The 13,193-nt window shown below is 37.6% G+C and overlaps 1 protein-coding gene across 1 annotated transcript; it reads right to left on the bottom strand.

The window, feature by feature from the left end:
• On the bottom strand, positions 1-2,454 carry LOC306866599 (erythroblast NAD(P)(+)--arginine ADP-ribosyltransferase-like; the record flags this gene model as incomplete). Its single annotated transcript, XM_079411858.1, has 2 exons — positions 1-786; positions 2,404-2,454. The coding sequence occupies 2 exons, from the start codon at positions 2,452-2,454 to the stop codon at positions 1-3; spliced, it is 837 nt and encodes a 278-aa protein (XP_079267984.1).
• Between the last annotated feature and the right edge of the window lie 10,739 nt (positions 2,455-13,193).

Below are 13,193 nucleotides of genomic sequence, written 5' to 3'. Positions count from 1 at the left end.
TTAGCAGGTAAACATGGAGCAAAATAATGTTAAAATGAGTAAAACACTAAAACCAGCAACATGGTGTCCACTGTTAAACAACTTACAGTTCAGGTCACTGATTTTTCCAGAGCTTTCCAACGTGAACACAGTTTCACACCAGAGATTATTCAGATCTGTTCTGTTCCTGACAGCAGTGACTTTAAACTTCTCGTACGGAGGAATCAGCACCTCGTCCTCATCAGGAAACTTCGAATAATTTGCCACCTCAGCACCTTCACAAGTGTAGGTTTCAAAACAAAATACATTTCCGAAACCTTCTGCTACTGTACGATTAAGAGACGAAGATGTAAATGAGCCGAAACGAACCTCTGTGTTCACAACATCCCTATCAAATTCAACATCTGTACCACGATAAGTCGACTTACAACCTTTTTGTGTTTTCTTCAGAATCTGTATTGCCTCAGTTAACAAAAAGTGAAGTGAATACCATGGGTATGTCATGTTTTTGTATTTTTCTTTCTCTCTACGAACAGCGTTATTGAACTCACGATATACGTCTTTATCAGTGTACACGTAAATAGCAATTAAATGATTCTCTGTCAAGTCATCTTCTGGCGCCGAAACATTGTTTTCAGCTTCTTGCCAAGCCATGTTAAATTCAGCTGAGTTATTGAGTTCCTTCTCTAGGTATTCTGTCATCACCAGGTGAGCCATTTCTTCTGTACAGCCGTCATACTGGTCATCAACTGAATTCAGTGCCATATTGAATGGATAGATTAGTCCTTCAGCAGCAGCTCTGTGATCCTGTGGGAATCATAATGATCACATTATCAGTATTCATATCTGTAATATTCATAATATAACCCGAATTCCAGAAATATTGGGACGTTTTTTTTAAATCTGAATAAAATGAAAACTAAAAGACTTTCAAATCACATGAGCCTTTATTTTTTTTCACAATAGAACATAGAGAACAACAACTGAGAAATTTTACACTTTTATCCACTAAATGAGCTCATTTCAAATTTGATGCCTGCTACAGGTCTCAAAAAAGTTGGCATGAGGGCAACAAATGGCTGAAAAAGCAAGATATTTTGAAAAGATTCAGCTTGGAGAACATCTAGCAACTAATTAAGTTAATTGACATGACGTTTTCACATGATTACCTATAAAAGGGATGTCTTAAAGAGGCAGAGTCTCTCAGAAGTAAAGATGGGCAGAGGCTCTCCAATCTGTGAAAGAGTGCATGAAAAGATTGTGGAATATGTCAAATTGCAAAGGCTTTGCAAATCTCATCATCTACAGTGCATAACATCATCAAAAGATTCAGAGAAACTGGAGAAATCTCTGTGTGCGTAAGGGCTCATGTGACTTTGCTGGATGCCCATGGTCTTCAGGCCCTCAGACATCACTGCATCACTCATCTGCATGATTCTGTCATTGACATTACTAAATGGGCCCAGGAATACTTCCAGAAACCACTGTCAGTAAATACAATCCGCCATGCCATCTGCCATCTAGATGCCCGCTAAAGCTCTATCATGCAAAAAGGAAGCCATATGTGAACAAGGTCCAGAAGCGCCATTGTGTCCTGTGGGCCAAGGCTCATTTAAAATGGACTGTTTCAAAGTTGAAAAGTGTTCTATGGTCAGATGAAGTTGACATTCTTGTTGGAAATCACGAACGCCGTGTCCTCCGGGCTAAAGAGAAGGGAGACCTTCATCAGCGTTCAGTTCAAAAGCCAGCATCTCTGATGGTATGGGGGTGCATAATTGCATACAGTATGGACAGCTTGCATGTTTTGGAAGGCACTATGAATGCCGAAAGGTATAAAGGTTTTATAGCAACATATGCTCCCCTCCAGATAACGTCTATTTCAGGGAAGGCCTTGTGTATTTCAGAAGGACAATGCAAAACCACATACTGCAGCTATTACAACAGCATGGCTTCGTAGTAGAAGAGTCCGGTGCTGAATTGGCCTGCCTGCAGTCCAGATCTTTCACCTATAGAGAACATTTGGCGCAAACGAAAAATATGTCAAAGACGACCACGAACTCTTCAGCAGCTGGAAACCTATATCAGGAATTAAATTCCAACACCAAAACTCCAGAAACTCATAACCTCGATGCCCAGACGTCTTCAAACTGTTTTGAAAAGAAGCGGAGATGCTACTCCATGGTAAACATGCCCCTGTCCCAACTATTTTGAGACCTGTAGCAGGCATCAAATTTGAAATTAGCTAATTTTGTGCATAAAATTGTCAAATTTCTCAGTTTAAACGTTTGTTATGTTATCTATGTTCTATTGTGAATAAAATATTGGCTCGTGTGATTTTAAATTCTTTTAGTTTTCATTTTATTCCCAACATTATTCCTAACATCCCAACATTTCCATAGTTCGGGTTGTAGAATGCAAGCTTACCTGTTCTAGAGCAGCTAAAATGAGAAGAAGAGCTTCGATGATCAGCAGCATCTTGATTTAGTCAAATCCCTCAAATGCACTATAGAAGATGTAATGCTGTGCAGAAGCTGAAAAACAACAGGGTTTCATAAACACTAAATCTACAACTCCAGTGGGAATATGTGCATAGATTTGCACAATAAAATGTGTTCACCAACTTCTTACATAAAACAGTTTTATACATCTATAGAATTATAAATCAAAAGAGACAAATAAGAACACAGGAAACATAGAGTTTTGACCTGTCTTCATCCAATGTTCGTATTTTTGTTCTAGAAATGTGTGCAAATGAATGCAGATTTAATAAGAGAATGCCCCATTCTCATATTTATAAAATTTCAGAAAATTTGTAATTCAAAATATTTGCAATTAATTTGTATTATAATAGTGGTAATACATTAAACCCAGAATGTCAACATTTTCTTAATTTTCATGTCACATTATTAACTCAATATTTGGTGAAAAATACCTTAAAAAGAAAATCTCTGAATACATGCAAGAAGTTTTCTGCACACTTTGTATAGAAAAATCATGCACTTGAATGTACGTTCGTGAAACTTCACTTTAAACATTACACATCTAAAAACACCATAACAAATACTGGCAGAAATGCAGTTAATAAATTTTCCCTCAGAAGTATTCACAGATATTCCACTTACATTTGCAATAACTTATACATCCAAACCTTTCTGCTGCTCTCAGTCCCAAGGTTCAAGAAGACCCTCTGAATAAACTCAAACATTTATTTTAACTCCTTATACTCCTCATTCATTCTGTCTTCAAAGAGGACAATGAATGCATTTGTAAAGTCTCCCACATTTTCCATCACAACCTCCTCTTTCAGGACAATGACAACATTGTACATATTGGAAAGCAATGTGAAGAATTTCCATTTCCATTTCCATTTTACTTGATGCTCCCAAGACTCTGTACCCTGTAAAAACAAACAAACAAACCCATAAAATAACAGTATTAATACTCAGTCTATAATGAATAAAGCCAGAATACTGAATATCCTCGCTGCCCATGTTCTCACTATTTGGCAATAAAAAATAAAAAATAAAAAAATCCCACTTTTTAATTCTTTTTTTTTTTTTTTTTTCTTTGGCCTGTCAGTAACACAGATAACACATGACAGTACGTATGTGTAGTTATGCTATCATCATTCACAGCCTTTTTTTTTTTTTTTTTCTTTTTATATTATTTTTTTTTTATTAATTAATTAATTAAATTTTATATACCCTTTTATTTAACCATACTATGACCGACAAGACCAGGGGACAGAGAAAACAAGAGAGAGAAAAAAATAATAATAATAATAATAATAATAATAATAAAAAAATAATAATTATAATTATAATGATAATAATAAAAATAATAATAATAAAAAAAAAAAAAAAAAAAAAAAAAAAAAAGGAATTAGAAAAAAAAAAAAAAAAATAAAAAAAAAATTGTGAATAAAGTCAACAGAGAAGGGGGAGAGAGAGAGAGGAAAAAAAAGAGAATGGGGGATAGAGAGAGAGAGGAAAAAACAAAACAAAAAAAAAAGACAATTTGCTTCGATACCTGCTGACAAAAAGAGAAAACAACAGAAGACACAACAGAAGACACAACATCAGAGAAACTGCAGCAACAACCAACATCTGTATGAATCACAATAAATTCTAAATGTTAAATGTTATTGAGCAACACGCATAACTAATATTACAAAATAAGTTTTGAAGCAACAGCAGATCAGAACAATGTGTGTCTGTGAGCACCCGTTTTTACACCAATGTGAATGCTTGAGTGTACACCTGTGTGTGTGAGCGCGCTTGTGTTCATAAGGTTCCTCCATGTAAATGTTTAATAGTGTGTGTGTGGGGAACAACAGCCCCATCCCGCAAGGCATGAAGCAGGCATGGAAGAGACCCAGGCCCCAAACATCCGGAGGCCCCCCAGGGCACAGGACCCCCAGGGGAACCACCGCAGGGACAACTGCGGCCCCCACCCAGAAAAGGGCAGAGGAGAGCCCGAAGGTGGGACATCCGACAGCCACAGTGTAGACACCCCAGGGTGCCGTGGCGGCAAGCCCGCAGGCTCCGCCGGCAGCCGACCACACCAGGGCAGACCGAGCCCTGGGCCCGGAGATCCAAGGGCCCCCCACCCCCCAACCGGGGCCCAGCAAGGCCAGTAGGGCCAGGCCCCGCCAAGCGACCGCCGAGAGTGGGCCAGCGCTCACCCGAGCATCCTGCCCCGGCGCGAGAAACCACCAATGCACCGGCGGCATCCTCCACCGGCAGGGCATGGTGGTGGGGTGGGGGTCGACTGAGATGATGAGTGAGGTGGAGTCTAAGGCCCGACCTGACACATAGACGTAGACGAACAAGCACACATATACACAAGCATACGTTCCCACCCTCATGCACGCAACGAATATTCTCACCCTCACCCCACATGTAGACACACAAAAATGGACATGGTACCCACACTCACACTCCCTATATGCACTCTATACTCCTAGATCCAGGCACCACCACCCCCAGAGGGGTAATCAGCGCCCGATCCCGGAGCTGAACCCCCTTCGCTCTGGCGTGGGGACAGGAAGACCACCCCGGTCCCCGCAGCAGCAGAGAAGACCACCAGCCCAGACCCCGACCGGGCGGCCAGCTCATCCTCGCAGCCCCCGGCCCCGGACAGAGAACAGAGAACAGGGGTGTGAGATAAAAAAAAAAAAAAAAAAAAAAAAGAGACCCCATGCTTCACCTCACCCGCTCAAATGTAGTGTTGGTGTGTGTTGTTCTAAGGTGCTTTAAAACAGGGGTGCTTTAAAACAGGGGAGGGGCACCCTCCACAAGCTTGTGTCAGCTCGTCCCCTCCCTAGAGCCCTCAATGTCTATGTGCAACTTAAAATTGAGAAGTGGGCACTGGCACCAGAGGGAAGGCTGAATGAACAGACCGCCCTCCGGATGCCATTCAGTGTGCCCACCCCCAAGGCCCTATATGTATGTGTCATGTGACAGTAAGTAATGAGAATGTCTAAGCTGTAATGTGTGATTGAGATGCAGGTGGCCACGAGGAGACAGAGGAGTACCACCTCCCCCGCATCCCAGCGACACACCCGCACCTCAAAACCCTACCTATGTGTTGGTGTGATGGAGCGGGAGAAGTGAAGCCTTAGGGATGGGGAGGAAAGCATCAGAGGGGGCAAAATACCCCCCCCTTCGGAGCCAGCTTCCCCGCTGACCCCCATAGGCACCCCCGTTACCCCAAATCTGCCCAGGGCGGGGGGCCCAGGCCCATCCAGACCAGGGCCCATGGCAGCCCGGGGCGGCCCACCAGACCCCACAGCAGAGGAAAAACTACCCCACCCCATCACTCATTCAACTCCCAGACTACATAAGACAATAAGACACCCAGGTTAGGCCCGTTTTCCCTGCCTCTATTGGATCCCCCCCGCGGAGGCACCGATGCATCGAAGACCCCCACACCAGGGCCGGGCCCAAGCGCATGCACCAACCCATGCTCCCGGCGGCACACCAACCAGGACCCAAGCCCCCCAGGCCCAGCCGTAACCCCAACCGGGAGGCAGAGCGCCCCCAGAACCCCAAGCCCCCCCCGGACCAACCCTGGAATAGTGCAGCCGCCAGGCCGGCAACCTACGTCCGCCGGCACAGGCATCCCCAGTAGCGCCGCATGCAGCCGCCAGAAAAACAGCACCCAAGAGTCACCAATACCCCATCCAGGCCAAGATCGCAGCCCCAGCGCCGAACCCCCCAAGAAACCCACCCCCAGGGAACTCCCAGATGCCCCAAGCCCATATGGCCACCCCAACAGCAAAAACCACAGCCGGACAGAATCAGGACCCCCACTCACACTAGGTGATGGAGCTGATCAAAGGAGTCCAGAGAGATTGATCTAATGTGGCAGCAGAAGCTGTGTCAAGACTAATATAATCCCACAAATAATTTCTATATTGGTTGATATTAAGATTATTTTTATTTTTCCAGTTCATGAGGACAGTCTTCTTAGCAATGCATAGGGCAGTGAAAGCCACTTTTTAATTCTGCCTTTAATTTGATTTCAGTCTTTTAATTCTGCACAGATGGTTTTGTCTCAGTGGTTTCAGATCTTCATATTTAAAATATAAAATCAAGCAAGTTTAGCTATCATTTCCAAGTAACTTGTAAATAGTTTTTGCACGTTTCGTATAATAAAAATAACATATTGTACATATCTTAGTAGGCTTAGATGGTGCATTCTTTAAGCACAGAATCAAACTACAATATCAAATGTGTAGATATATGCCAACGTACTGAAATGAACTTCATCTTGAGCTGCTCATTGTTTGGAATACAGCATCTAAACTGTAAAACATAAAATAGTTAGAATAACAGCGATTCTGCAGTGCAGTGTGAGTGATGCAAGTCAAAATAAGATCAGTTTTGGGCATCTAGATCTATTTTCATTTGCACTGCACCTGTACCAGCTTGAAATTATCCTAATGTTTTTATTTGAGCACAAAAAAATGATCGACTCAATATGAGTGGCTGTCACATCTGACCAGCAGGTGGCAACATCGTCCAATGAGAAAGTTTTGCGTAAATTCCAGAGATATGAAAATAAGGCAGCAAGTGAAAATAAGACCGGTTAAAAAGTGCAGTGTCTACAAGCTTTATGCAGTTTTTATTTTCAGAATCTAATAGACTACTGGCATGCCTAGTTTGCAACATTAGAGCATTGGAACAGATTTTGTCCCCCATCAAAATTAGAATGAAACTGCTTTGATTTATAAAAAACCTTAAATATTAATATGTATATATATATATCCACCCCCTGATCCCTAAACCCACCCATCTCCACCCCCTAGATGTGGATCCAACCCCGCCCCCTGGATCTTTGTTCTGCAGCGAGGGGCTACTGCATTATTGGGCAGAGGATTTCTAATTGCCAGTGTACGTATAATTTATGGGACTTAATGGGGAGAGTAAATATTCATATTAAGTGTTCAAATTAAGAAGGTATTTTATTTATTTGCTAGGTTAGCATACCTCATATAAGACTGATCTATTGCTGTATTTAAATAATAATAATAATAAAAATAGTAATAAGCTGCAAGCAGCAATTAAGGAGCCAAGCAAGCAAATCTCTGAGCATCAGACCAACTGCAAAAATAAGTAGAAAACATTTGGAGACAATTTTAAGCAAAATCGTTGACAAAATCTTAAATACAACCACTAATTATATGATTTAATGGGTTGTCACTTTTGACCAATAGGTGGGGCTGTTACCAAATTGATGTGGTGTGGTCAGTGTGAGGTGACACACATACAGTTTGGTGTCAGAAGTTTTGGCATCACTAAATTTGTTTATGCGATAAATGAAAACAGATTTATCTGGTGAAATTTGTGGTGAAAATCAGATTAACGGTCTAGGAGGAGTTAAAAAAAAGTAGGTTTTCAAAGAAAAACTAAATGGCAGATGGGAAGTTCATCCAATTGTGGCATAATTGGTATCAGTGTTCTCGGCCCTGCTCACCACTGCTCCAGGTGTGTGTTCACGGAGTGTGTGTGTGTTCACTGCTGTGTGTGTGTGCACTTTGGATGGGTTAAATGCAGAGCACTCATTCTGAGTATGGGTCACCATACTTAGCCGTATGTCACTGTCACTGGCATGAATCTGGAATATAGAGACCAGTTTCATTACAATAGGCAAAACTAATCAAAGGCTATTTGCATTTTTGAAATTTCAATATCATTTTTGAGGACCTTCAGGGCATTGTGCCGACGATATGAAGTTTTGTGAAGACATGCCAATGCATTCGTAAAATATGATATTTTGCAACAATTTTCAGAATTGTTAGCACCCAAAATGGCCGACATTAAAAAAATTGTATATCGTTCAACTCAATATGTCACAGTGAACCTAAAGAGACCAGTCTTGTGATTTTTGGCCAACCCCTATTATGTGCAAATTTGAAATGTAGATTAAGTATGTGTGTAAGACAAATAAGTGTATAAGTGTATAAATAAATAGTGTGTGTTCCACATTTATTGTCAAGTGTTCATGAGATGGATTGACTGAGGGAAGAAACTGTTCCTGTGTCTGGTCGTTCTGGTGCTCAGAGCTCTGTAGCGTCGACCAGTGTGCTGGATGTGAGGGGTCCAGACTGATTTTACCAGCCCTTTTGCTCACTCTGGATAAGTACAGTTCTTGGAGAGTGGGGAGGGTTGTACCAATGATTCGCTCAGCAGTCCGGACTACTCTCTACTGTGTGTGAGAGTAGAAGGTACACAGACCAGAAAGAATATGTAATTAAATAAAAATCAAATGACATTCGGGAAACCAAACTCATAAAACCACCTTCCCTTCAGTAGTCATCACAAAAAACAAATAAATTAAATTATCTGTAATCATCAACATTAGTAAATAATGGTTGCTATGTTCATCTGAGACATCAACTCTCTCATGATAACATGATGTGTTGTTATCTGTATTATTTCCAAGTGAATCCTCCCTTTACCTCGTATATTCTCATATATAACTCTTGATTTACAGTAAACAATGTTTTTAGTCACTGATTTAGGTTATTGTGTGTGAAAAATTGCAAACAAGCAATTGATTACTAAAAAATAACACCAAACCTGAACAGACTCTTACTTTTAACATTTAAGAACATTTAACTACTCAGTAGCAACAGGTTGGCACACATTATAAAAGTACTATTACCATCTGATGCCATTATTTTAACATTGTACTGCAACTATTTATAACACAAATTACATGATTGCATTTAAGAGTGACTTATTCACTTATTTTATTTCACACAAAGCAGCATTGATCTTCCCACTGCACTGGAAGTGAATCAGATAATATTACAATGGATAATATTCCAGGATGCGTACGTGACTGACCCAACCCTCTCTTATCAATTACACATAATCATAATCAAAGAGTTACAATGTTTGATTATCAGTAAATACACCTTCTTTATTACAGCATCAGGAAGTTTCCATTATTTCAACATTACCGTATTATTTTCAGTTTGAATAACAATTCACCATTTACTCAAAAGTCTGCATTTATATTCAACGCTTGAATAGATTATTTTAATACGTAATAATAATTAATAATTGGTTGCTACTAAACTTAAAAATATTAAACTGAAACGTCTTAGCAAACACTTTTAAGAATGTTATATTAGGCTAGGTTTTCATGGCCAAAGTTGTATATATGAAATATATGCACAAGTTTGGGTTCAGTTATAGCTTTATCACATTTTATTTAGCAAGGATTCATTAAACTGATCAAAAGTGACAGTAAAATTTATAATGTTATTTGAAATAAATGCTTTCTATTCAGCAAAGGATCCTGTAAAAACGTGTCATAGTTTCCACAAAATATTAAGCTAACTGTTTTCAACATTGATAATAATAAGAAATATTTATTGAGCATCAAATCAGCATATTATAATGATTTCTAAAGCATCATGTGACACTGAAGACTGGAGTAATGAGGGCGAAAATGCAGCTTTGCATCACAGGAATAAATTATATATTCAAATAGAAAACATTTGCAAATTTTGACTGTTTTTACCGTATTAAAATAAATTCATCTTTATTGGTTAGTGAAAAGGCCATTTAAATATCCTAAGTCATTACAATTGTGCCTGCCACCTATGAACCATAAGCATGTTAAGGACTGTTTCACAGGTGCATGTGTGTTTATAGGCCATTGAACAAACCTGAAAAATATTGTTGAAACCCTTATCATCTGTAAACCTTATTTGGATTTGACAAAATTATCTTTAAAATCTCGAAAAACCTAACTTTCTTTATTTGCCGATTTTATATATATATATATATATGTGCAAATATGCTGTTTTGATCACAGGCCCGATTGAGTAAGTGGGGCCAGTTCTGAAAAGGAAGTTGAAAGTAAGTTTATCATTATCCTAACATTTCTGATGAAATGAGTAATAGTTTGATCTAATTACAAGTTTTAGTGATGGTTTTATCTCAGACAGCACGCAACTTCATATCTGTGGTTACAAAGGTTGGTCTAAGGGTATGAAAACGGAGGAAAAATTATGATCCACATCTATTGACAGTCACTTGTGCATTGCTGCACACATCCTCTTCCAGTAAACTGAAAGGCTTTTTATGATATGATTCACACAAGTGACAAAAATACAAAGAATATGTCACGTTAATATGTAATATAACAGCAATATAACTAAATATGCACCTGAACCATATAATGCACCTGAATTGTTGTGAAAAATCCCTTATATCTTAATCTCAGTAATAATATATTTAATATTTAGTGAACACTCTGCCAAGCCTTTCATATCTGAATTATTTGGAAGAGCAATTCGTCAGCTGTGAAATCAATAGAAATCCATATTCTTTCTCTACATCTCTCAACTGTTTTCATGGGAAATCTGCGAAGTGTTGAAACCGAGACAGCTATTAATATCATTATTATTGTGTTTATCCTGATATTCCTTTTCCCATTGCAACAAATTATTGGAATAATATAACATAACATAATATAATTAATATAATATAACGTAATATAATAATTACATTAGTGCTGTCAAACGATTAATCGCATCCAATATAAATATTTTTGTTTACATAATATATATGTGTGCATTGTGTATATTCATTATGTATATAAATACACACACATACAGTATATCTTTTTGAAAATATTTACATGTATATACATTTATATATTTATATTCATATAATTTATATCATATATAAATATATGTAATCTATAAACGTAACATATTTTTCTGAAATATATACATGCATGTGAGTGTTTTTATATATACATAATAAATATACACAGAACACACATATATTATGTAAACAAAAACGTTTATTTTGGATGCGATTGATCGCGATTAACACTTGAGAGAAATATTTTTTGTCTTTGCCATCAGGAGGTCATGACAGTGTGACTGCCTGAAGAACAATGATATGAAAGCCATATTTTTGCGCAGATTTGAACTTTTTAAGGCTATGGTCTTAAACTTTTGAGCAGCTGATGAACATCCTGTTTGAGTTTAAATGCAGTTTTCAATAAATGGCCTATTCTCTGGTTTTTGTCTCTTGCTCCTGTTTCTTCTTTTGGTATTTTGAAGCAGTATTTACAACCTGGTTACAATCCACCAGCGCGAAATGTGAATACTTGTAATGTTTCCCCCGGTCTTAAGATTTTGTTCAGGAGTGTATAAATACACACACATACAGCATATATTTTGAAAATATTTACATGTATATATATTTATATAAATTATATCATATATATTTAATACATAAACTTAACATTTTATATGTGTGTATTTATATATACATAATAAATATACACAGTACACACATATATATTATGCAAACATTTTTTTTTATTTAGGATCCGATTAATCGCGATTAATCGTTTTACAGCACAAAAAATAATATAATAAAATATAATATAATATAATAATTCACACAAATATATATGTGCACGTTATAGTTGTGCCATATGCATTGCATATAATAAAATTCATATTTTCAGTTTTTAAATCCATATCCTTTATAATCCATCTTCTGTCACCAGAGGTGAGTTATCTGCACAAAACTAAACCCATATTCTCTCAGCATACAGTGTGTCTAAGGCCCCAGACATACTCTAGGAGAGGGGTTTTCAAACATGTTGATGCCACAGACAGTGTATTCATTGTAATCTAAAACTATAAAAATAAATAAATTGTGAATTAAAATCAAGCTGCAATAAAAAAAAACCAAAAAAACCAAAACATATCGTAAGCATAGTTTTGTATTATGAGAACTGGTGACCTATCCGTGACAGTGATTCTGACCTGTTTATTACTGTACATAATTTGATAAAGATAATGAAAGTGCATTTTGAACAATACAAACAATGCCTATGAAGTGGAGAGGTGAAAATGATCAGAAAGTGAAACTGAAAAGAACAGTTCTGTTTATTTCACCAACTCGTTTTGGCACACAAGCCTTCATCAGGGCTAAAAGATTGCAGGTAGAAAAGACAAAAAAAAATAAAAAATTTCAAACTTGCAGTTAACCAGTAAGAAAGTAAGATGGTATAACATCCACCTATCACCAGTGGTGAGATTCAAATCATGGTGCAAAATAAAAGAAAAAGTGAAAAAGAAAAGTATATCGACAAAAATTCAGGTGTATGAAAGAATATAAAGGTAAAAATACATTTGTGTCTTTTAATATATTTGTACAGATATTGTATATCTACAAACATATACATGTTTATAAACATATGCACATTTGGAAAAGTTTTATATAAAAAGTTTTTGTACGTTGCTTCATCCTTATTTTATGCTTCTCTAGTACTCTGATGACTCATATTCACATTCCCAAAAGTGATGTTGTCTGCCAGCCCTGTCCCAAATTTCCACAAGTTTTACTGCATTGTTGCCAATTATGACATTATTATTGCCAATAGTCATATTGTTTTGTACTGCAATATGTATTTGGAATATATATTGAAGGATGCTCATCTCTGTTTTGATGGAAAATTCATACTATTGATCCAACTGTTGAATGATTTGAAGGTAAGAGGCATCATCAAAAGAGAAAAAGTTTAATAATAATAATATAGCTTATAATTTAAATAATAATAATAAAAGACAAAATAATCAAATTCAATCAAAAAAGCTAAAGATGGAATGTGATTAGTCCTGAGACATCAACAATAACCCTCAAATGACAATTACAGACAAAAAT

The sequence above is a fragment of the Barbus barbus genome, assembly GCF_936440315.1.
Source record: "Barbus barbus genome assembly, chromosome: 48".
Classification (NCBI taxonomy): domain Eukaryota; kingdom Metazoa; phylum Chordata; class Actinopteri; order Cypriniformes; family Cyprinidae; genus Barbus; species Barbus barbus.
The sequence above is the reverse complement of the archived record's forward strand: the minus strand, read 5'-3'. Positions and strand labels throughout refer to the sequence as shown.